The sequence below is a fragment of the Hakea prostrata genome, chromosome 5 (assembly GCF_041222555.1).
Source record: "Hakea prostrata isolate BN-2017 chromosome 5, UWA_Hpros_2, whole genome shotgun sequence".
Taxonomy (NCBI): Eukaryota; Viridiplantae; Streptophyta; class Magnoliopsida; order Proteales; family Proteaceae; genus Hakea; species Hakea prostrata.
In genome coordinates this window covers 12,218,311-12,244,266 of record NC_142604.1, presented here as the reverse complement: position 1 = coordinate 12,244,266, position 25,956 = coordinate 12,218,311, and the positions used below count along the sequence as shown (strand labels likewise).

The window sequence follows — 25,956 nt, the reverse complement described above, 5'->3', positions numbered from 1 at the left end:
TAGAGAGTTGATACAAATTGTTGCTTGCCAAATCAACTGAGTATACTTGCAATAATGTGCTCGACCGGGGTGGTCGAGTATCAGCTTCGACGATCAAGTTAGACCCGTTTTCTAATGAGAATTTGCAGGAATGCAACAAATAAGAAAACAGTAAAAGTTATTGCTCTTCTGAATGTACCACCTCTCACCTATGCGTCCTTTTATAGAACTCCTTTTAGATCTGTCAATGTTTGAGCTTATCTTGAACTCAAACATTATCTAGTTAGATTCTTACCTATACTCCTTTAGTCTAGTTCAACTTAAACTCAATAAGGCCAGTTAGAATCCCTCCTTGATCGGGATTCTGACTTATGGGATAAGCATTACCATATAAGTATGTTATCTCTGATCTTACTTCTGAGCCGGCCATATTATGGTCAACCAGCTTTAACCTGGTCAGATCGGACTGGTTCGGTCTAAGTGCACTCTTGTGCACAACCGAAGATATTTTTCCTTTGTTCTCATTGTTGTGCATTTTTCTTAAACTCTTAATGCATAATGAAGAAAGAATCTTTTGAACTGAATTTCCCTGAATCTTTCAAAACCTGAATTTTGTGAACTGAGTTTCCCTTTATCCATAATTCATGACACCCAGTCCTTTAATGGTTATTATGCATCTACTAATAAGAATACATGCCAAATAAGAGTTTGGATCACCTCTCCCTAAAGTTTTTTTACCACACATTTTATCCGTGGGGTGTGGGACTTACATCCGAAACTAATAAAATAATTATGGATTGAAACCCTAATAGACCTATACAAAATGTGCGGTAAAAAAGCGTCAAGGGAACACATAGTACTTTTCAAACGGATAGATGATTCAGACTCTAGAAGAATGGATGCTGTCCTTCATGCTCAGTCTTCCAAATTTGAAAGGATTTCTAATACACTTTTATTCATTACAGGTTTTACCCCGCATAAACTAAAGCTTGGAGGGTGTGTCTTTTTTCTTGTTCATACGGGCTCATGTCGCTCACTTTGCCTAGATGCCACCATTTTGGAAGACCATAGATATCAACGAATGCAAATGGCAACTACATTACACCTAGATATTCGTGTTGTAATGCCTAACAAGTAGTTCACCCATGTTTTTTATACTCTGTAACTTGATATCTAGCATCACTTTGTGTAATCACCAACCTTCTATTAGTTTTTTAACAAATCTATTTTTCTGGAAAATGCAACAAGATTCTCTTTCTTGTGGTACACCAAGAACATGGACTGAGGATGTTTACATTGTGTAATTACCTTTTATTAGTTTTTTTTTTTTACCAAATCTATTTTTCTTGGAAATAAGTGAAGTGTCAGTGCTTTACGGCCTCTATTTTGAGGTGCCAGTGCAATTTGCTCTATAACATATCATCAGGCAAAATAAAGTGAACAATTCATAACGTCTTCACTAATAGGTCATGTCGTTGACAAAAAAAAAAAAAAAGGTAATGTCCAAAATTCCGAGCTTTTCGAAATGATTGATTGTGAGTCCAAAGACTCTTATTTATCACTAACTTGACTTTAATTGCAATGGATTTTAAGTAAAGTATGCAAAACCCTATCTTATGCATAAGATTCTTTTTCGTATTTCTTTTGCAAATCATTGTCTTGTATATATCCACATTTTTAATACTTGATTTAGACCAAACAAAATCCAGCAAATGGTCGGTAAAAAAGTCAATATGTTCAATCCTCGCATTAGGGGCATCACATTATTGGATCCATATTAATGTTACATAGAATTGACACCATAGTTGTTACCCTCCAACCACACAAATAGACCATACAAAAATTATTTTCTTCCCAACCATGGCTGATGATGAAGATAATAAATGATTCTTTGAATTTTTCTTCATGAGAAAATTTCAATCTCCATTCTATACCTGAATAGAGAAATGTACAATTAGAAGCAAGGCAGCCACCGAGGGTGGCAGAGAGAATGAAATGAAATAGCTAGAATTAGTATTTAAATTAGACTCTGGATCTTCTACCCATAAGATTTTTCATGGAAAGGTCAATAAAAAATCAAAATACCAATAGTGTCCAAATTTCGCTGGTGAAAGAGATTCTCTCCTCACCCGGACCTATATAAGCTATAGTTATTCTCCGAACGTTTCCCGCCCAGTCTGTGAGAATCAACAAACTTGGAGGTGCGAACGAAAGGAGTTAGCAAGATGCAGTGAAGAGATCGGAGTGTTGGGTAGAAATTTCAACAACTGGGATCTCTGTAGCAGGTTACAGGCTTACAGCTTTGATTTGCTGCTTTGATCGGCTGCTAGATTTATCTCCCGAATTTGGAGGTGCAGTCTCGTAACTCCTATTACTCTGTCTGTTTCGAATATGGGGAAAATTTTAGGTTTTGTTCCGCTCGACTCTACTTCAAATTCCGAACTGCAATTTTTTCCAACTGTAAATACGCACTGGGCAGATAACTGCTCAATGTGATTTGGATGCCTTTCTATGGAGTCTTTTTCTCGAACTGTTCGAACCATGAGAAGTAACTCAAGAATCCATTGAGTTTGAAAGTGGTGATTTGGATATTAGTGTTTTCTGAAGTAGATTTGGGATCACCTAGCATAGACTGTAGTGAGATTAACACATAGGTAAATCAATGCGAATTTGTAGTATGGCACTAGGGGAAACAAATTCCATTAGCTGACACTGATCTGAAAAGCATCAAATCTGACCTTCGAAAAGTTATTTTAGAAAAACGCACACGTACATTATTTTTGTGGTACATCAGCAAATTTTGTAGCTTATCTAGGTTTCAATACGTGCCACTACCATGTCTCCATTCAACTCTTGGTTCCAGGTTGGCAATGTGCATCAGTGTAGATGATCCTCACTCGGTTGATTTAGAGGCAGTTTGATTATTAGGAACTGAACGTGTTCTAGATGTACCAAATGAAGCTATGAAGCTTCTTTATTCTGTAGATACCAAATTATGATTGGGCTTTCAATCTTTTCGTCAACTTATTTGGATCTATGAGGTTGTTTCATTGTCATACATCCTATGCAGCATGGTTTTCTTACTTAATGTTTTCCTCAACTTGTAGGCATATATTGAGCAATAAAAGCCCAAAAATGGCTCTTTCTTCAAGCTTCTACCACTCAATGTATTCGGAGGTAAATAGAAGTACTATCCTGCATGGACTTGTCAGACCATTTTTGCTATTAAGATTGCTTAAACTGCACAGCTTAGGACATTATGCCATTCATAACTAGTCATTTATTTCTAAAGATGAATATTAATGTGCTTGCCTGTAGTAAGTTTGAAATCCAAAAGTTTTGTATGCTGATTCTTTTATTTCTTTTTCAATTCTGATACCTTCATTTAATATTGGATATAATTGATAATTTGTAGCAAATTTTAATTTGATCACATTTGCAACAGCTATTGGCAATTTATTTTCTCAAGAATGTATGACGTTCAGTCAAATTGTGATCCACACCTGCACTCTCCTACTTGTGATTCCAACTATTATCACCACCAAGGCAACACACTCAACATCTTAATTGTTAACTTGTTAGATGTGGGATTTGTGCAATACTGTGATCTTCCCTACAATTGTGATACTTGATTTTGTAATGTCATATGAAAGGACATAGGGAGAGGTTGGGCCTTGGTGTATAGGAAAATCTCGCTCCATTGTGCCCAATTCGGTGTTTCAAGTTTCAACATGTTTAAAAAATTTTGATCCATAAATACAACTTTGACTTTTGACAAATTTTAACCAATTTCAACCAACTTAGTTTGGGTTGTTTTGATTACTTCTGACCAGCCCAGCTCATGTTGACTTTTATCCCTAAAATACCAGGTTTTGACAAAGTTCATTTTCTGGTTTGTTGAAACCTTGGTCAATACTGAAAATTTTGTTCTTGGAGTAGGACTTCAGATTTTTTGTTGAGACCTCAGGATATGCTTATAGACGTTCTTGGCACCCTCTCTATTCTCCCCATGGTTCCAACCAAAGTTCATTTTCTGGTTGGTCAAAACCTTGGTCAGCACTGAATTCTTAATCCTTGCAGTAAATGCCCTTCAAATTTTTTTTTCTTTATTCTTTAGGAAATATGAATATGCTTTACTTGAATCCCTTGCTGTTCTCCCAACACTAAAAAAATTGAGTTGTTTAATTAATAACTTGCCCTGGTGATGTGAGCCTAAAATGATGTTTGAACTTTTTACTTTTTGCAATGAAGTGCTTCTATTATATAATAGGCAGTTCTTCTTCAAGGAGCCCATGTAAACTCAGGTAGATGGCATTCAATTCTTCCACTTGAATACTGTGAATGGAGGTAGTGGTCCTTGTGGTTATTTTGTTATTATTAAGTTGTAGTTACACAGTATAAATGAGCTATTGTTAGAACAGCAGACTTACACATTTAGGTTTTATTTCAAGTGACAGTTCTGTTGTCTTACGTGTTGTATAAGGATCATTGGTTCTGACAAATGTTTTTCTCAATTCTGACATTTTAAATTTATTTTTCAACTTATAGGAATTGACTTTTCTGGTAAATGTCCTTCTGCTTCTTTTTCTTTTTTATATCTAGGTTGAAGAGGTTGGATGGGAACATTTGGTACGGTCGAGTGAAGACTTCAGATCTCTTAGCTTCCGCATCCTGTAAGATTAACTTAGTTCACTAACTCTTATCCCTGCTTATTTTGAATGCTCAGATGATGCAGTAAAAGGTAAAAGAGTTATCCTCCTATTCATCTTCTATTTGTAACTTTGAGAAATATACTTTTGGGTGCCTCTTCCAATGTCTACCTTTTAATTTGTTTTTGTAAAATTTTCTTCTGCTCTTCGCTCCTTGTTGAGGCTTGCTAACCCATAATGTTCAGATAAAGCTGTACTTCATAGTTTTTCAATTTGTAATATTGCTTTTGGATGTGTTTCCTTAAATTTAGGCCCCATCAACAGGTTTAGGACAGCCGTTGTTTTTCTATTCCACGTGGAAAATAACGGAAAATTCCTAGAGAACATCTCATGCAAGAATTATGGTGACTGGAGTCTCATGCTAGAGTTAGGTTGCACTTGATTACAAATTGAACTCTTTTCCTAACCATACTGATACATCCTTTACGAGAAAAATCAGCCATGTTTTCAAATATTGGTATTGTATTGGATTTATAGGCTGATTCACATGGGAATCGGCTGACGCAATACCGATCATGGAACAGTGCAGCAGAAGTCAGACCAGGAATTGCCTAATCCAGCTTGTTCCTTCTGTTGCATGCTTACCATGTATTAGGTATGCCATGTTTCATGATCATCGCTTCACTGCTGAAGAATCAATGGGGAAGGGGAAGCTGCGGACCTAGAGCAATATCCCTACATTGGGAGAAGTTGCCTGGTTCACTGTGCTCCATAAAATCAAGATCCTACTGGGTGACTGTGTGTTCTGCACATAGTTGTCAAGGAGACAAGGCGATATAGGGTGACAAAAACCAAGGCGATACCAGTCAAGATGACAAGGTGTAGCCTAGGCAACAAGGCTATACCAGGACTCCTTGACCCAAAAAAAGGCTAGGGCACCTAGGTAAGGCCTTGACAACCATGGTTCTGCATAAGGAGGTTTAGAGTGGTGGTGGCTTCATTTCTGGCAAAAGCCCTGCAGAAACCCTTCCTATGGTAACCTCTTCTTGTAAAAGTATGAGTGAGATTTTGTTTGTGGCTCAGAGTTTTGGATGAGAACTAGCAGTACCATTTTGTGTGTTCTTGAGAATTCTCTGTTAACTTTGTTCCATGGACCATGATAGAGTGAAACATCTTCAGCTTGATGTAGCACTTTGCATTGGTTTGTTAACTAGGATGAATCTTTGTTGTCTTGCTCAAGTTTTGTTTTGGTTCATATCATTTTTGGTGTTCATTCTAATAGGCTCCTAGACCCAAGTCACTTAAAGGGTTTGGATGGCAACAACTTGATTGATGCTTTCTGAGCATGATATGTGAGTGAACATTTTTCCTTCGTTAATACTCTAAATCTCTGGATGTGGGAACAACACAAGAACTTAATAAGGGGGGAGGGGAAACTCCTATTGCATACAGAACTTGTAAATGATAGTTTGGGATATAGTCTCCTTTGCACTACTAATGTTTTTGTTGAGAATTGTTGCAGCCTTGGTGCACAAGTTTTGAAAAATCAGTGTTTTTATTTTGGTTATATTCTATTTTAATTACCTTCTAATTTTCTTATTCCTCGGTTGACAAGTAATCTCTTTAGGATAGTTTCCTTTTTAGTAGATTTATGAGATTCAATACAATATGTAATTTTCCTTTTTACTGTAACTTGGTTTAGGAAACTTTCCTAAACTAAGACTTGATTTTACATTATAAAAAATGTACTAGGGGAGAGCCAAAAATACATGCAAGCTTTTTCCCTTTTTCCCTTTTTCCCTTCTTCCCTTCTTTCTAAATCTCCTTTTAATCCCTAGGCTGATTACAGGTGCTGAAATTCTAACATGGTATCAAAGCTGGTTTAATTAGCCTAGAGACTGCTTCCTTCTCTCTTGCCATTGATCAATTTTTGAGTTTTCTTCTACTGCTGTGCAGCCTCCTATCGCTGCTATATCCATGTAATTAAGATCCTTCTTTACCAATTTATGACATGATCTTTGTCTATCTAATATTGCATTGAAGGCCCAGAGGACAAAGGTTGTTTCTGCCATTATTTGTTCAGTTTGTGATCTGCTGAAGATATGAGATCTTTCGCAAATATAAATTTACTATTTTGAGAGTTGTCTTCAGTTTCTTCTCTCAACCCCTACCTATTGCAGAAGCTGTTGCTTCCTAATTACTATGACTACAGAAGAATCAAACTATAATTTGATAGTTTGATTAAAAAGTGACTCTTCGAATTTGATTATAGCTTCTGCCCACTATGGGATTTCTGGAATATTCTTTTCCTAGAATTTTGTGCATGTAGGACCTGCTGCTGCTGCTACTTGATGATGTTGTCATTAAAGCCTATTAATCACTCCAAAGGAAGAACTCAATATAATTTTGATGCCCTTTCAATTGTGTGATTTTCATCCATTTTTTTGCCCTTCTCTTTTTTCCTAGTTTAGGAAAGTTTTCCTAAATTAAGATTTGATTTTACATTATAAATAAAGTACCAAGGGAGAGCCAAACATACATGCAAGCTCTCTCCCTTCTTCTCTTCTATTCTTCTTCTTTCTAAATTTCCTTTCAGTCTGTAGGCTGATTACAGGTGCTGAAATTCTAACAATTGTTGTATTGTGTTCCGTCCAATCATAGCAATAGGACATCAACATGACAGACAAAAGGTGTCTGGAAAAATTATATATTATATAGAGCCTGGATTTTGAAAAGGATAAAAGAATATCTAATAGCATATAGTTAGGTTAGTTGAGATTGGATTCTGTTTGCATTTAATTATGGGGACCTTTTATGGAGTAACTTAAGATATATTTAATAAAAATGTATCTTTTCCATATTCCATGACTTGGCATTGTTAGCAACTCTACTGCATGCCTTTTTCAATCTATTTTGGGACTTGAATAGCATTCTCTTCTTTTACGTATCTCTGTTTCCTTGCATCTTAAAGATCAACTTGAATCACTAACTTGGAGCTTTGTTATTTTCTACCGCAAGAGATAAAAAGGGACAAGTGCATATTATGGAAATAAGATTGCCCACAAATTATCCCAAATTTCCACCTTCAATTTCGGCGGTAAGTTACTCTTTTTCCACATGGCTAATTGTATCTCGTTGGACCTCATATGATTTGTCATCTCCTTCAGGATGTTCCTTATCTTTTTGAGTTGAAATGGTCAACAAACTCAAGGCTGAAAGATGTTGTGCACCAGTTCCTTGAGGTACTAAGTGCAAAGTATATAATGTATCTTCTTAGGTTGCTTTTGGTTGCAATGACCTTGAGAGAGAATTAAAGAAAACAAAAGAAAATAAGGGACGTAAAAGACTGGAAACCTGGTGATTTCTTCAATTTAACTGGTATCTACTCTCACTTTCGACTACTGATGCTTTAATGTTGTTTATTATTTTCTAAAAAACCTATGATATTAGAAGGTAACCGGTAAACCCCTAAAGTTTAAAACAATAGCATATTGTGGTGGGAAAAAGTTATAGATCACCCAGTTGATGATTATAATATATTTTAGGAATAATTGAGTTTTTATGTTATAGATGATTATTATCACAAATACCAACACCACTACAACTTATTAGTTACTTCCATGTGCAGAGTTTATGCTTCTTTATTATTTCATTATCTTGATACCTGAAAATTAATTATGGCCAATTTATTTGGTTTCTTTTGTAGTGTCTTTGTAATCAATTTTGGTTTTAATTTGTCGACTTTCATTTTAGGGTTGTGGTATATTGCCAATGACTGTTGTAGTCATGTATTATAGTTTTAATTCTGGATGCATTTAATTTACATGTATGCCCAGCATTTGGAGGAACTTAGGGAATTTTGGGCAACCTTGGAAGATATAGACAGAGTTCTCTGGGTTGTTGATCCAAGACAACCATCTCGTGCTACATCATATCGGAAAATCAACCTGGGTGAGAAATTTATTGATGGGACTTGTATTTATGGTTCTTTTGCTGATAAACACTTTTGTTCACCATGTTAAGATCCAAATTTGACCAGGGAATGATTGCTGTATCGTGTTGTCTATAAATGCTTACGACCCAAGATCTTTGCCGGAGTAAGAATTCATCTGAAATTGTCTATTGATGCTATGGTTGCTTCTTGTTCATTTGAGAACCTGAGTTCTGCCAGGTGTCGTTTTTTGGGTCCAGATTCCATGGTAGATTCTATGAGAAAGAAATGGAAGAGTAATGAAAAACGATGGTATGGTTCAAATCCATGTTTTTTTTCGTGTGTATCTAATAGTTGTTGGAGAAGCTGGGGCATCTTTTACTTCATGATCTAATTGAAAATTGAACTACAGATTCATGTGCATGCCAATTTGTGTTTTATGTAATGAAATTTCGTTAGTGCCAATTGTAGTGTTCTCAAAATGGTGCTTCTATTACACAACAATGGTAACTCTCTATCATTTGAAGAAATCATTGGGTTCTTGAAGAAGTCATTGGTGATGGTGATGATTATTACTGTTAATCCAAAAATTAGGTCTCCAACCATGTAACATAATGGTGAAAACAGTCTCGTGGAGGCTAAACAATGAATCATGCTAAAACCTTCATGTATTAACATAAAAACATGATTAGTGTACAACTCTCATTCAATATCTTTCGGTTAGGGCAAATCTCCTTTTCAATCAACCAAAACACCCTGATCCCGATCAGTGCGAATGTAAGAGTTGTGTTTGTTACCGGTTGTACTCCTACTAGGGACCGAGATGGATGATGAACTTCTTTATTTATTATTGGATATGGTAGAGGTAAAAGATCAATTGGAAATCTTCTCTACAAAATTGATTAAACAGAAAAGGTTGTAAAAGTATCCAATGTAAGTGAAGGATGAACAATTGAAGTTCAATCTCTAAGGCGAGTTTCCGCTGAGAACGGAATAGTGTTCGTGTCCAAAGGTGAACAAAGCCCTAGCTTCTAGAGTTCGCTGCTTTTCCCAGGCCGGAGAAGGGCTTATACTGCTCGCCTTTGTTTGATATGTTCATTCAGTACCAATACAAACTTTTTCTACACAAAAGTGGAAGGGCCACTATAGAAGCTAGAAGTAGCCTATACTATAGTAGAATGTAAGTGAAGGATGAACAATTGAATGATGAAATGAAGTTTAGAGTGTTTCATTGACCCTACATCCATTAGCAAGATATCACTCTTGGACTTTCCATGATCTCATTTCCTGCTTCGAACACTCATCTGATGCTAGTACTTCCTACTGTAGCTTTGCACAGCCCTCTTTGTTGCATTTGGCTATGACACACATTCTGTTTAAACACCATTGACCCCACAAAGTGAATATTTATGTAATCTATTCATGCTGTGTAGGATGAAGGACAAGCCATTTTGCGAAAATCTTGTGAATTTACTGGAGATTGTAATTCCTGGACCTCCAGATATTCAGAAAGACAGTCAGAAATTTGAGTGTGGAATTTGTTATGCTCAGTATCTTCCAATAGGTGAGCATGAAATACCTGCTATGATATTTTCATATCAATGCAATCATTTATTTATCAGTGGTTTTTTTCTGTCAACAAAGATGACGACCTTGGTGCGAAGAGTGGAAGTGGTCCTGACTATACATGTGACAATGCCAGCTGCAGTAGAGCTTTCCATAGCCTGTGTTTGGGGGATTGGTTGCGCACCATCACTACAACAAGGCAGTATGTTGGATCTGTCTTTCCTCTCTGGAATACTGAGATATTTCATATTTTTCTATACACTGTTTCATTAATAAAAAAATCCATCATGGTCACAGTGCCCCATTCTTGTACACCATTGTTATGTTCCTCTTTGAGCCTTGCTTTCCTATTTAATAGCTGATATGTTTTTGCCTTGAATGCGTGTATTGTAGATCATTTGATGTTCTATTTGGGAGCTGCCCATACTGTTCAGAGCCAGTTGCAGTCAAAGTCAATGCCAAGGAGTAATAACATCTGTATTCAACTATCATTCTGCATCAGTCTGATGTTGGAAGGCAGGAGCAACTGCTTTGGCTTGCGAAGTTCTTTTACATCTTAGGGAAGCTTGCCTTCCTTGTGATACTATTAATTCTATGACTGGAAAGGCAAGCTTGTTGAAGTCCTGGAACTAGTCCTGATCTAATCAATTTGGGTAATCAATACTAAACTGAACCTAGAGAAAACGATTGCAGCTGGTCTTATTTTGTTAGCCCAGAGTAGTTTATGAACTCGGTCTCTCTGGACAACTCCGTAATGAGTGTATTTTTAGAGATAATGAGTTTAGCAGTTCATGCTTTTCTTCTTCTGTTATTTTCCTGGTGTGAGGTGAGTACAAGTTTTTATGGTTGGGCATTACCAATATTTTACAAACACTGTTCTTGGTGAACAATTTGTAGATTACTGCTTCTTAAGAGGATGGCATGTTTTTTGAATGTCAAAGAATCATCCTGGATTGGTGGATTCAGATGAGTTGCTGAATGGTTTACTTTATTGAAAATAAGCCATTCACCCCATGGGTTTTTTTTTTGTTGGGCCTAAAATATAGATAGAAAGTAGGAAAACAAGATTTATTTCTTTAGTTTAGTCAGAGTTCTGTTTTGACTCTTTTGAGTCAATTTCTTTATTTTAGTTTTAGTCAGCTTATGTTCCCTTGTTAGTTTAGGACTGGGTTAAGTCTTTACCTTCTAACATCTGAGCAGCAGCAGCAGCAACAACAACAACCTGCCCTTTCCCGACTAAATGCGGTCAGCTACATGGATCCTTGCCTTCCAATTAGCTCTATTTTAGCCTTGTTAAACAGTTGATCTCATTAACATTTGATTTATATTAATGAGATTGAGAGAATAAAAAAATGGCTTTGTGCTTCGTGATGTTATAGGGTATGGTGAGATAAAGTGAGAAATCATGGATGAGAGACCTGAGTCTGAGTCAGACTACCCTATCTTCTTCCCTTAGTCAATTTGTTGTTTTTTGTTTTACTATTCTAAAATTTCATACAAGTTTGAGAAGCGATTGTAATGTTTTGATGGTTCCAAGGTTTATGACCCTCTGGTGGACTGGTTATGACTTGTGATTGTTGTCCATAAGATCATTGAAATGTAATTTTACTTCTTTTTTCTCTTCTTTTGCTTTATCTATGTGCTTGTTAGAACATGTTCCTTCAATGTTCAACATCATTTGCATGACTATATTATTGCCCATGTGCCTTAGTTATAGCAACTGATAAATCAGTCAGCATCTTGTTTTGCATATGTATCTAACTGTCGTATTTCTTTGACAGCATTGTTTGAACTGCTGTATTATTGAACCATGTAGTATTCTTTTTCCTTTTTTTCCTATTTTTGGGTTCTCTAATAGATGGCTAAGGCATGTAGAGATATACCCTCTACTGTATAAAGAAGGAAGAGTCTCTGGAATACCAAAGGGGTTTTGACTGTTCTCTGTGGGAAAAAATAATCTCTACTTTGGGTGTTTTTGGTGTTAATGCCTCATGGGTTGAACTTAGATGATAGAGGAGGAAAAACCCTGATGTGTTTTTTCTTGAGATATCGGATTATCGTAAGTTGGGTTACCTGGTATTGAAGCATAAACTTGACATTACAATTAATAAGAAACCAAACCTCCCTTTTTGGAAAAGCTGGCAAGGGCAATTAATTATGTAGGTGGTGAGAGCTTATCTGCAAGTTGTTTTGGTTGATGTCTCTTCTCCTATGGATAAAAATCTTAGATCTGCAATTCTTCATTATCCTTGCAGGATTCCAGCCACAAATCCATGCAGGCAATTAGCTTTGTTATGTTTAATTAATGAGGTTGAAATGAACTCTCCAATCTTCTCAAAGGACAACATGTTTGGCACCCCTGCTTAATTATTGGAGGGTAACCCTTTGTATCAAATATAAGTTTGGTAGTTAGTCATAGGTTCTGAGAAGCCAAGTCCATAACTTTCTCATATCACCCTTTTCTCTGTGGTTTCCTTTCTTAATTTTTGTATGGGTAAGACAATTGAAGGTGAGTCAAACCAATCTTATTTGAAGTTTAGGCCAGCCAAGAACAAGTGAGTCCAATCCTTTTTATTCATGGTTATCTTCTTTGGCATCTTGCATTGTTAGTTTTAGCCAAAAACACATGTTAGGCATGATCTCTTGCTTATGAGTTGTTGATCTATTACTAACAAACTATAATTTTTTGAATCAGCAAAACCTGAACGTGGTGTGTTTTTGCACAGCCTGGTCTAGATTGTGTCAAGTATGCGAGTCCCTGAGGCCTGAGCTGGCTGGTGGGCCATAGAGAGGCACTATCCATATCATCAGGTCTCAACGAGTCAAGATCAATGGTAAGGGTGCAAAGAAGATACCCAATTGACATGTCCTCTAGGTATGAGTATCATACCGTCCCATACGAGTGATACTTTCGATGATACCCATTTTGATACTGATATCGTACCGATACTATATCGGTTCTATGGATAAAGGGTATATGGGTTTTTTTTCTTCAGGAATATTAAGAGTAAATATATTCGATGCACACCAAAAGCAAATCTAATACCTGAAACTAAAACTAGACCTGTAAATGGATAGCTGAAACGCGCTTTTGACTTCGCATTAGTATTTGTTTAAGGGTATTCGTGGTATTCGTATCTGGATTTGTTTTGTCGAAAAATAATTGTATCCATTTGTTAAGCAATCGGATTCGGATTCAGATAATTGCTTATTAGATCGGATAATATCTAGATGGAGTGAATTATTCAACATTTATTTATTTGATAAGGGATGATAATTGGATTTGAAAATCGGTAATTGGAAATTATCCTGTTAGAGTAAAGTATTAAACAATTTTCTCTAAAAAAGAGGCTAGTAATTAGATTAGAAAATAAAAAATGACAATTATTAATCAATAATCAGAAAGTTTATTAGATCGAATCGAATTATTATGGGATATTCGATAAAGTACCGGATTTGGTTTCAATGCAAATAGTAGTTTTGCTAATAGGATACTCATGTATCTGATCCATTTACAATTCTAACTAAAACCACAGAAGAAAATGAAGACATAGGAAGTGAGAAGTCGTAAATGAAGAGACAAAGGATACGGTTTTTCGAAATTAATTCATTGGTTACGCTGTTTAGCTGGTCAAATAGTGCTGTACCTAAATGTGAGAACGGAGTCTGGATTTCTTCATATCAATTTCAATTTCGTTTAGAATATCAAATCGGTTCAGTTTGGACCGACACCGGAATAGGGTTTGTCATATGGAATCTGCTTGAACTGTGGAGTTGAAAAACATGTATTTTTCTGATTGTAACCATAGAATGATTGGTACTTCATAAAAATATATATATATATATATATATATATATATATATATAAAATAAACTGTAGCACTCAAATCGCCATCACATCGCTATGTATAAACAGTGAATGGGTTTCTAGAGCTATGTATTTGGATTCTTTTTATTGCATGCCTTACAAATTTAATGGACAATATCTGATCTCATTCGGTAATAATATCCTTCTAAAATAATTAGAAGAAAATAATAAAATCCACAATAAGTAGATACATCATACATGGCTAGCAAGGCAAGACTTCGTGAGTTTTGAGTTGGATATTCTACTCATTTTATATTTCTTTATCAGATATGTAAGAGGGATGTAAAACGTCTGGATCACCGAACCCGACTTTGTGCTCCCCGACGCTTCTTGACCACATATATTCTACTCATTTTATATTTCTTTATCAGATATGTAAGAGGGATGTAAAACGAGTCTGGATCACCGAACCCGACTTTGTGCTCCCCGACGCTTCTTGACCGCATATATCAGTGGGGCCCACTGTGAAAAATACTTTTTTGAAAAGAGAAAAAAAAACTTTTTCAACACCAATGGGACCCACTGGTTTTTGTAGTCAGGGAAGCCATGGGGAGCACTCTGTGCTCCTCCGACGGGGAGAAGATCCGGATTCATGTAAAACGAACATAACCCTCTATTTTTATAGATAGAAAGTTAGGTCTTTTAATTTTTAGTTGTAAGGATATTGCACAACATTGAAGTCGAGCCTTTCTACTTCAAAAATTGCTTGGGTCATGCGCATTACCGTCAAACAAAGATTTTGGCTGTCAGATTTGAAATCTTGGTCGAGGTTCAATCTAGGCCGTTAAATTAATGTGCAGGACCCAAGCAAGACCCCTCTATTTCAACTATTTCTACAACATCTAATGTATTTGTCTCATGTATAATCTAAAACTATCTTGTCAGATATTCAATGATTGGCCAACCACAGCCACCGTGGAGGCTCAACGTGCATTTGTAGCCTCTCATTGGCACTAACATTATGAAATAAAAATGTAATACATGATGGGTCCCAATGTACATCTCTAGCATTGCATGCATGCACGCCACTCGCTCTGTGGATAATCCATTAATAATGCTCTTCCTTTATCCTTGTATTTAGATCTCATACAAGTATACAACACATATATATGGTTGTTTGTAATGATATTATAATTTTTTTTAAGCAAGAGAGTTTTATATAGGAGATAGAGTATTACATATATCATCCACAAGAGTCAAACTTATAATCTCTTTATTGAGAAGTACGAGTTTTTATCATTCTATCAACCCTGCATTGTCGATATATAATAGTCATATAGGATCAGTATGTCAGCCATCTTGAATTTGCTAATAAAACAAATTGAATTAAGCCATTAATTTATTTCATACTAGACTAGCTTTACATCAAATTGGACCTTATGAAATACATAATAATAAAATTTTCTAATTGATATTTTTCGCTCATTTTCACCTTAATTTAACACACGGAAACATAAGATAAGTAAATACAAGAATTGAATAAGTCGGTGGACTTCAGTGCTGCACATTAAATGAGCAGTTATGTGTTGCATATGGTCAAGATAGAAATCTCGACTATTCATTTTACTTTTTTCCCACTTGCAATACACACGGTCGATTTCAAAATCTCGATCATTCGCAGCAGGTTGTTCGCATTTAGCATTCTAAGTTGATTTCAATGAAAGGAGAGAGGGGCCAGAGACGGCTAGCTATTAGCTGGCGAAAGAGCAGTTCTGTAACAGGAGCTTTCAATTCGAATGTGACAGTGATCTTGCTTAGCTAGTCTACCACGTCTCTGGTCACTTCAACTATATAAACAGTCCCCCATTTCTCTACTCCCTACAGCTTCCAATACCACTACGTAAGAACATCACCCATCATGGCCTCCACAGGGACTTCCTCAAGATTTCCTTCTCTCTCTCTCCTCCTCCTCCTGCTTCTCCTTGCATGGGCACCTCCTTCTCTCTGGGCACGCCCTGCTACCTTCCTCCAGGACTTCCATGTCACCTGGTCTGATTCCCATATCAAGCAAATCGATGGTGGCCGAGCCATCCAGTTGCTCCTCGACCCATCTTCAGGTATATTCAGTAATTACTTTTCTATGGTTTATTAATTTCTAGAATTCATAATCTCTCAAGTTCTGCTCAACTTCAATTCTCAGGTTGTGGGTTTGTCTCGAAGAGCAAATATCTGTTTGGGCGAGTAAGCATGAAGATCAAACTCATCCCTGGTGACTCTGCTGGCACTGTCACCGCCTTCTATGTGAGCTTCTATCAGCTACCACTCTTTCTTTCTTTTGTAGCTAGCTTCATTGTCTTCCATACGTGATATTTGTTGCATGTAATTGAATTCTTCTCTCTTGCAGATGAATTCAGACACCGACAACGTGCGTGATGAATTGGATTTCGAGTTTCTGGGGAACCGGAGTGGACAGCCATACACAGTTCAAACCAATGTGTTTGCTAATGGAAAGGGTAACAGAGAACAAAGGGTCAACCTCTGGTTCGACCCATCTGCAGATTTCCATACTTACACCATCTTATGGAACCACCACCATGTCGTGTAAGTCTAAAACAGTACCAAGATTCCATGATTTCCTGAAGTTTCACAAACAACTAATGGGTTTCACTTGTTTCAGGTTTTATGTGGATGAAGTACCCATAAGAGTTTACAAGAACAACGAAAGAAGAGGGATACCATTTCCAAAGTTCCAAGCCATGGGAGTGTTCTCTACGTTGTGGGAAGCAGATGATTGGGCAACAAGGGGTGGACTTGAGAAGATAGATTGGAGCAAAGCACCATTTTATGCTTATTATAAGGACTTTGACATCGAGGGTTGCCCAGTTCCAGGCCCTGCTAACTGTGCTTCAAACCCTAGAAACTGGTGGGAATCTCCTACTTATCAGCAACTCGATGCCGTCCAAGCTAGACGATACAAGTGGGTTCGCATGAATCACATGATCTACGACTACTGTGCTGATAGATCTCGCTTCCCTGCCATCCCACCTGAATGCGTTGCTGGAATCTAAATGTCTATCTTAATCGTTTATGAATGTGATTAATTATTCTGATTATTGTTTTGTTTTGTGTTATCCAAGTTCTTCTGAGAGAATTAATGTTCATCAAGTGGGAATAACGAAGTTAATAATGAAATAAGGACTTCAGAATATTTATCGTTTCCCAGTTGTTGTTAGCCATCGGATGCTTTTTCACTATTTCTAGTATTAATTCCTTTGGACCACTGCGTTTGATGTGATCGAGGATCCAAAGATGGAGGAGGACATTGATGGTGAATTGGTGATGTGATGATGATGTAAACAATTCACCTATACGTGCATGCACTAATCATGGGTCAAGTATTTTTTCACCCAATTAGGTGCTTCAACATATTCAATCTTTACAATTTCCAAGTATAACAACATGTTCTATTCGATATGACTCTAAATCGATAGAGGTCTGTGTTCTTTTCATGTTTCTTCACTATATAATAGTGATGAGGTCCATCTTTGAATGCTGATGAAATGAATTAAAGATGAATTCCCAGTGTTCCTATGTGGGTTCTTCCTAATTTGTAATAGAGAGGAAAACATCCTCTGCTTAGCTGTGTATAGCAAGTAGTGCACTTATATACTAAATAATTGATTGAAAAAACAAAAAATTAGAAGATTATAAAATTTTAAATTGAAAATTAAGCTTTTAATCTCAGCCTTGTATTTGTTATAAAAAGTGCACTACTTCGCTTACCCTAGCAGGTAGAAAATCTTTGGCGTTGTTTAAAAAAAAAGAGTCAAGATGATATAAACCAACCTGGGTTTTTTGGAAAAAGTGGCATAAAATGAGAATATTTTTTTTTTAAATAAAACACAATTAATGAGTTGATAGTTTAACCATGTAATGTCCCCATGGTTCACATTCACAAACCAGTAGTTTTTGCCTCAAAAGAGAAAATTGCTAAGATGCAATTTATGGTATAACCAAATAAAGGTTTCAAGTATGCTAATCAGAAAGGAATTCAGATATTGATGTGTATATATAACCAAATTGACCTTTGTTTAAAATCCTAGAATTATGAACTAAGAGAAATGACCTCTTACCTAGAAATTATGGTCTATATAAATGGAAAGTCAAATATATAAATGGCTGTTTTGAATTATTAAAACCTAAAATATGGAGATAAGGATGACACATTGTGACAATGAGATAAAGCCATGATATGACTTCTCAACCAGACCCAAACCCTTATTAGAATGAAAATGACTCAAATCAAGGAGTACTACACTAGTAATATATGTATTTGCAAATTCCTATTTAAACCCAGATTCACATTTCACTAGATTTGACAGTTTCAAACTTGAAGTCATCAATACAAAGATTTCTCCTAAACAACATGAAAACAATTCTATTGGATTTTGAATGGGATATGGTCTTATTAAATCATGTCCTCAAGTATTCTGTTCAAAGCATCTACACTCAATTATATGTATGCCAATAACATTGTAAACTAATAACTCAACTACCACAATTAAGATGATCCATGCATGGAAAAGACCCATCCCTTCTCTATCTTTTTGGGTCTTTAATTATGTTCAAAAAATGCCAAAAGCCTAACATGGGCTGTTATCAATTATCAGTTATTGATAATGACCTCTATTGATGATTAAGATATATAAATGAAGTATGAACAATAAAAATTAAAGAGTAACCTAATCCCTTTTGAATGGCATTTACCTTTCATTCTCTTTAATCTTAACAGGTTCTTGTTGAGTATTATTGAAGCTCTTATAGGGTTTCCTTTTGAACCCATCTCCATCTGATGATCAATCCAAAAGCGAACCCATAGTGATGACTACTGTTACAATATATCTTATTTGAAGGCGAACCAGATTGAGATAGAAAGCATGCATGCGTTTGTTGGTTCAGTACTGGAAGTTATAGATTCTAGGTTAGACATTCAGAAACGGGTTGATGATGAAATAGACCCGAGGAGCTGTAGTGTTGAATAGTTTGATATGAAAGATGTTTAGTGGCTTTCAAAGGCTATGTAGATGATTGATTGACACTATAGCTAGTAACAGTGATATATAAAGTGAAGTTGAATACGTTTTTCCTGTGTATTAAAAGAAAATTGCCAACACATATCTGTTTTAGTGGTGAAACCAACACCTCTAAGAGGTCGTAGGTTAGTCTCTTGCTGAGTCATATTAATATCCCATCCCCTAGCTTAATAAAGCCCCTTTGTACCAAAAGAAAGAAAAAAAGAAAATTACAATGAAGATTTTTGAAGAATATTATAGTCAGAAAATCCCAAGCACAACAAGATAGATCAGCTTTAATGTTATGAGTTTCTTGATATCTTTACCTTGTTAGCATGTTAATGCTTGTATCTTGTATCTTAAAATATTAATATTAAAATAAACACCAAGAAATAATGAATTGAAATAGAAACAAAAGGTAAACATAAAAATTTAACATAGTTCACATATCAATGCAAGATACTATGTCCATAGATAAAGAAAAATAATTTTTTCACTACGTAGAAGAAAAACAAAATAGAGATCTGACAATCATTGTCAAGAACAATGTTTTTAAGAATCTTTACCCAAAACTCTAAAGTGAAAATCTCAAATATTTCAATGATTTTGGCGGCGAACATAAAGTGTATATATAGAGCAAATTACACTGACACCCCCATTTTATGTTTTAAAAATATAGAAATCCCAAATTGAATTTTTATTGAATACATTAGTTCAATTTGTCACTAAAACCGTTAAATCATTGTTTATTTTAACAACATAATATGTTAATACAAATTCATCTTTAAAGTCAAATACAAAAATTCACAACATAACAATTAATCTTACATCTCAATATGGCAAAGATACCCTTCAAGCATCTTATAATAGTACTTTAATTTATCCCATCATATAATATTTGTGATCCCAAACCAAAGTAGCTTCGGGTGTTTTGTATTATTAATGCATAAGGTTGAAATGCACTTTTCAATCTTTTCAAAAAGGAAGAAATGTTTGGCAACCCCTATAATTATTGGAGGAGAACCCACTTCTCCAAATAAAGTTTGGTCATCAGTCATAGGTAGTGAGATGGTCCAAGTCCATAACTCTATTAGATCAGCTTATGTCAATGATGGACCCCTTAGGGTTAGCTCATCTAATTAAAGAAGAACAGAGTCTTTCTCACGAGGTCTTAAACTGATATGGACCCTCAGAGGGTTAACTCTTAACTAATATAGCTAAGAACCACTTGGCTTACCAACAAGGTTAATTAATAGCCTAATTAACAGAAGAAAGCCTTCGTTACATAGGCTATTGAGGAACACAAATAAATTTTTGACTTTTTTGACCAGATAATTAGCAGATGGATACCAGGACATGTAGATGGGTTCTAATCAAAGTTGGAATTTCTCGAATGAACTGCACTTCTGTGTGTATATTTCAGGAATTTATTAACGAAAAGGGGTTGGAAAAAAGTTTGAACTCAATTTTTACAGTGATGAGTTTAAGTGCAATTGAAATTCTTAGGAAGTTATACATTCGTTACTTGATAATACCATTCCCTACTTCTTGAAGCTCGATCTCTCTTCTAGATGAATCATACAGCCAAGTGATCATGAACTAGAATAGAAAAACTTGCCCCACCTATGAGTAAATATTTCAGAGTACGTAACTTCATCAGACTGTGCATCTCTCTTGGCATATCCAGATAATAGAGAAGAGTATAAACTAAAACATAGATTTATCACCCATAATTCATCATCAATCAATTCATTTACATACTATTTTTATGGTTTCTTTTGATTGTGTCTTTCAATACGGATGAAGGCAGTGTTTTTGTACTAAAACATCCAAAACATTTTAAGAATCAATTGTATGAAATTCCTTTTATTTCGAATTCCATAATGGATTATACGTTACTCGTAGCCGTAGCGGCTACCAAATTTCTATCAAAAATAACGGAAAAAACTAAAACATGGACAATAATTAAAATAAGATCTTATTTATATCATTGATAAATTCCATAAGAAGATGCTTAAGACAGATAATAAGGTATTATTTATCACTAATTAATTAGATGCCTTCAGTGCATTCTGGTGGGACGGCAGGGAAGCGAGATCTATCAGCACAGTAGTCATATATCATGTGATTCATGCGGACCCACTTGTATCGTCTAGCTTGGACGGCATCGAGTTGCCGGAAAGCACGAGATTCCCACCAGTTTCTAGGGTTTGAAGCACAGTTAGCAGGGCCTGGGATAGGGCAGCCATCAATGTTGAAGTCCTTATAGTAAGCATAAAATGGTGCTTTGCTCCAATCTATCTTCTCAAGTCCACCCCTTGTGGCCCAATCATCTGCTTCCCATAACGTAGAGAACACTCCCATGGCTTGGAACTTTGGAAATGGTATTCCTCTTCTTTCGTTGTTCTTGTAAACTCTTATGGGTACTTCATCCACATAAAACCTGCAACAAGTTAAACCCATTAGTTGTTTGTGGAACTTCAGGAAATCATGGAATCTTGGTATTGTCTTAGACTTACACGACATGGTGATGGTTCCATAAGATGGTGTAAGTATGGAAATCTGCAGATGGGTCGAACCAGAGGTTGATCCTTTGTTCTCTGTCACCCTTTCCATGAGCATACACATTGGTTTGTACCGTGTATGGCTGTCCAGTACGGTTCCCCAGAAACTCAAAATCCAATTCGTCACGAACGCTGTCGGTGTCCGAATTCATCTGCAAGAGAGAAGAACTCAAAATCACGTTTGGAAGACAGTGAAGCTCAGCTCTCGTTACAAAAGAAAGAGTGATGGAAACGCACATAGAAGGCAGTGACGGTGCCGGCAGAGTCACCAGGGACGAGTTTGATCTTCATGCTCACTCGGCCAAACAGGTATTTGCTCTTAGACGCAAACCCACAACCTGAGAATCAAAACTAATCAAAACTTGAATGCAAATGAATAAGCCTTCGAAAATTATTACTCAATATACCTGAAGATGTGTCGAGGCGCAATTGGATGGCTCCGGAACCATCGATTTGCCTGATATGGGAATCAGACCAGGTGACATGGAAGTCCTGGAGAAAGGTAGCAGGGCGTGCCCAAATAGAAGAAGGTGCCCATGCAAGGAGATACAAGAAGACAAGAGACAGAGAAGCAAATCTTGAGGGACTCCATGCGGCCATGGTGTTATGCATGATATGATTCTGGGGATTTGCGTAGTAGTAATGGAAGATTGATAATAGAGAACTGAGATGGTTGGGTCTTATATAGTTGCAGAGAACGACATAACCTAGACTAGCTAGCTAACTCTCTTTCACTTTGAGAGCTCCAGTGACAGCATGCTCTCAGGTCAGCTATAGCTGGCCATCCCTGGGCCCTCTAGTTCTTTCTACGTCTCATGCCGACTCCTAACCAAACTCTATCATTAACTTTAACCCTTCTTCTTATTTCGATCCATGCATGATCTCATCCTCAATCATCAAAAAACATAATATAATTAAATTGTGTATATACTGTACACAGCAAATTATTTCAAGAGTCTGGATCTTATACCCATTAGGACAGAAGAAGTCAGTGCTTTCCTTACACTTCCTCACCATACAATAGAGACAAAATTTACATTGCTAACGAAATGAATCAGGGATGAAACCCCTAATGAACTTCACATGAACCGCGCATTCTTATTGCGTGATAAAGAAATATGAAGAAATCATAAATCTCTACTTTGATGATAGAAGATTCAGATTTAATTCTCTCTGCTTACGTTTAAAACTTATTAACATCATTGTCATGTAATATCATCACCTAAACAATTAAGAAGATCCTTCCCTTTCCATCCTCTCTCGTCTGGTCTTCTTATGTTTCAATGGAACCAAAAACCAAGCATGGGCTGTTTATCAATCATCACTTATTTGATAATGACTTGCATACATCAATAGTAATTAGGAATTAGCAAGAAAATGATGGAAGAAAAGTTAGACCATTTGCATGGTTGTCGCCAACTCTTTGTCATCAAATAATACTACTTATGGAAGAAATCAACTTCTACTCATAAAACTTTCTTTTTTGAAACTCCATTGATATCCACATAAGAGGCGGAAGCAGGAAAAGCTATGTATTTTTAACATAAAGTACTAAAAATATTCATAATAATTGTTATTAGCATGAAGCCATAAAAGAATTTTAAGACAAAACTCAAGTTTTTTTACGTATCTCGTTCTGTAAGATCCCACTCCCTGTCGGTTGGGACTCAAAACCTAACCTTGCTTGCAAAGAATAACTTGCTTTAAGATCTTATTAGTGCTGGTTCACTATTAAACCAGTTTTTGGTTTCCTCATTGGACCATTATCATGATCAAGGGCCAGGATTAAGCCTTATGTTGATTCCAACCTTCACCTTAACTTCTCCTCCTCCTCAGCTTAACCCTGCCAGCCCCTGCATCTCCCTTTCTCTGTGACCTATTGTTAGGGGTGGAGCTAGCCCATCTTCTTGTTCCCTCTCATTTGTTGAAAAAATTTCCTTTGAATTTCTTTTCATGTGTAAATATTGGCACTTGATCCTTTTAATCCTTTAGAAAATTTTCCCGCTCCTCTTTTTTGTAAAATTTCCCCTCTGGCATACATTCCAAATATTCAATATCAATATTTGGCCCCTTATTAAATAAATTTTTTTAACGACAAAGACAGTGGATACAAATTCATTGTGTATTGAATGAAATATGAATACTTGGCCCTCCGATGTTGAATCTTTGCTCCGCACTTGATTAGGGTTCACTTGATTCTCCCAAGCTTGAGCCAGGCCTGGGCCCAGCCAAGGATGCTTAGAGTTGGATTTAGGTTAAAAAAAAAAAAAATTCAACCCGGCCAAAATTGTTGCAGCCCTAACAGTGTGTTCGAATGGAACATTGGCAATGCCTGGTCAATAATATTTCACATCACAAATTGTAGAAACGAAGAACACACGCTCTACTTTGAAGAACGAAGATGCTTTAGTTAATGGGGATCTTCAAAATTTACTTAATTAGGAGAAAAACAAATTATAAGAGCTCTCTCTCTCTCTCTCTCTCTCTGTTCTTTAACATAACTGTGACATAGTATATCAATAAAAGGGTAGAGAACACTCCTTTGGAAGGTTGTTTTGGAATCTCTGGTTGTCAAGGCAGTAATCATAGACTAGCCGGTACTTTCTCACCCAGCTGAAATGCCTTATCTGCCAAGGGGTTAGAGTGCTAAATATGGCATTGTTCCACCAACCGTCAATGCAAGACATTGCATCTCCTCTCCAGGTACATGCATCTATCTTATAGTCCCTAAATGAGGCAATGAAGGGACCCTTCGACCAATCTACTTTGTCCTGCCCACCTCGTGTTGCCCAGCCATCACCATTCCATATGGTAGCCCTGATGTTCATTGGATACCGTCCCAAGAAATGCAACTCCCTGGTCTTCATGGTTTCTAAATACTCTAATTGGAACATTGTCCACCAAGAACCTGCAAGTGTAGAAAACTCAGAACAACACAGAAAATAATGGAAATGACCAGCAAGACACAGAGATTTAGATGGTGTAGGATTTGGGTATGTCTCATATTCTTTGCGGGTTCACATTATTAGAGTTTGGCAGTATTTCTAACTGGAATGGGTTTTGGATCAATTACATGTATAGAGATAGAATTTTAACTGTATGGAGATTGGGGTTTTGGGTTTCTTATGAATAGCTTATGTGGGGTTGTAGGCAATTTTGCCAAACGTCTTCATGGTTGTTTAACGACCCTGTCAAGGTTAATTGCTTATGTCGATCCTTCACATAGTGAGGTGACCTTATCCTTTCATCCACAGCTTGTTTTGGCGAATCCAGGATCATTTTTGTATAGAGGAAATCAATTTGTTGAGAAGCATAGGTTTGAATTTCTGAAAATGACTTACACTATTTGGTAAAGATTCCATAAGATTGAATAAGTGTGGAAGTGTTTTGTGGGATTAAACCATAGAATGATCCTCTGCTCCTTGTCATCATGCCCATCAGCATATATGTTTGTTTGAAGAATGTATGGCTGCCCAGTCACGTTGCCAAGGAACTCAAGATCTATCTCATTCAGTGTAGGTTGATCAGAGCGCATCTGCATGCATTACCCAATTCACTCACAAAAGAATCATTCAAAAAAAAAGGGGGGAAAAGAAAAATCAAGAGTTCACATACATAGAAAGCCACAACTGTGCCAGCTGAATAACCATGTACTAGCTTGATTTGCATATCAATCCTCCCAAACAAGAACGAATCACTTGTACCAAAACCACCACCTATATATATAAGAAGGATTTAGATAGTGAACAGGGAAGCTAATTGATTCACACATTCCTTGGTTCTGTGTTTTACAAACTTACCTGCTTCTTCGTCAAGCTTCAATTCTCTTATTCTTCCATGAGCAGCAGAGCTTACATGGTCAGGAGAATTTATAATACTGAAATCCTTATCATAGTTCCCGGGGAAGCCAATAACAGAATATAAAAATTGGACAAGTAATAGCACTAGGATCTCCATGAGGAAAACAATTCTGAGTATCTGGGTCATGGCTTCTGTTGATACTGTTCAATCGTGGATGGAAAAGAGAAGGTGGGTAAGGTTTATATAGGTAATGCATGATGTTCATGAAACTTGGTGAGTTGATTAGAACAGTTTTCAAATACGCTAGCGAAAACGAAGGTTGGTTTGTTGAAGCAAAAGCTTGTCAGTAAGCGGAAGAATGTTTCGGACAAGCTACTATGTCTTCACACTTGGATTAAAAATGATTGGCACAACTAGACCAGAAAGGTCATTCAATAATCTGTAGCAGAGAAAATGTCTTTGGCAAGAGGAAGGCACCCATTTGAATCGTTCGTTGTTCCTAAGATCGAGACACTTCTTTTAGAGTAAAACACTTGTCAACTCGACCGATTCCACCTTTCATGGAACGAGTTACATGGATCAGGTT

General features: G+C 36.5%; 3 protein-coding genes and 1 pseudogene across 5 annotated transcripts; 2 read left to right on the top strand and 2 right to left on the bottom strand.

The window, feature by feature from the left end:
• The first annotated feature begins 2,055 nt into the window (after positions 1-2,055).
• On the top strand, positions 2,056-11,345 carry LOC149015179 (zinc ion binding protein). 3 transcript variants are annotated; one of them, XM_089157428.1, is made up of 11 exons: positions 2,056-2,330; positions 3,087-3,156; positions 4,582-4,652; positions 7,647-7,725; positions 7,796-7,870; positions 8,465-8,579; positions 8,668-8,725; positions 8,800-8,871; positions 9,993-10,123; positions 10,204-10,327; positions 10,519-11,345. In XM_089157428.1, the coding sequence occupies exons 2-11, from the start codon at positions 3,115-3,117 to the stop codon at positions 10,592-10,594; spliced, it is 843 nt and encodes a 280-aa protein (XP_089013554.1). In that variant the 5' UTR covers positions 2,056-2,330; positions 3,087-3,114; the 3' UTR covers positions 10,595-11,345. The 3 variants fall into 3 exon arrangements, with proteins under 3 accessions (XP_089013554.1, XP_089013555.1, XP_089013557.1); XM_089157429.1 differs by lacking the exon at positions 7,796-7,870; XM_089157431.1 differs by lacking the exon at positions 2,056-2,330 and having other exon boundaries at positions 3,082-3,166.
• A 4,460-nt stretch (positions 11,346-15,805) lies between these two features.
• On the top strand, positions 15,806-17,129 carry LOC149015178 (putative xyloglucan endotransglucosylase/hydrolase protein 7). Its single transcript, XM_089157427.1, has 4 exons — positions 15,806-16,050; positions 16,134-16,234; positions 16,338-16,534; positions 16,611-17,129. Exons 1-4 carry the CDS (start codon positions 15,852-15,854, stop codon positions 16,999-17,001), a joined length of 888 nt encoding a protein of 295 aa, XP_089013553.1. The 5' UTR covers positions 15,806-15,851; the 3' UTR covers positions 17,002-17,129.
• Positions 17,130-20,931: 3,802 nt separating this feature from the next.
• Positions 20,932-22,295, bottom strand: LOC149015177 (putative xyloglucan endotransglucosylase/hydrolase protein 7). The gene is made up of 4 exons (XM_089157426.1): positions 21,977-22,295; positions 21,807-21,907; positions 21,525-21,721; positions 20,932-21,448 (listed from the first exon to the last, which is right to left on the bottom strand). The coding sequence occupies exons 1-4, from the start codon at positions 22,179-22,181 to the stop codon at positions 21,058-21,060; spliced, it is 894 nt and encodes a 297-aa protein (XP_089013552.1). The 5' UTR covers positions 22,182-22,295; the 3' UTR covers positions 20,932-21,057.
• A 1,790-nt stretch (positions 22,296-24,085) lies between these two features.
• LOC149015176 (putative xyloglucan endotransglucosylase/hydrolase protein 10) lies at positions 24,086-25,556 on the bottom strand (annotated as a pseudogene).
• Between the last annotated feature and the right edge of the window lie 400 nt (positions 25,557-25,956).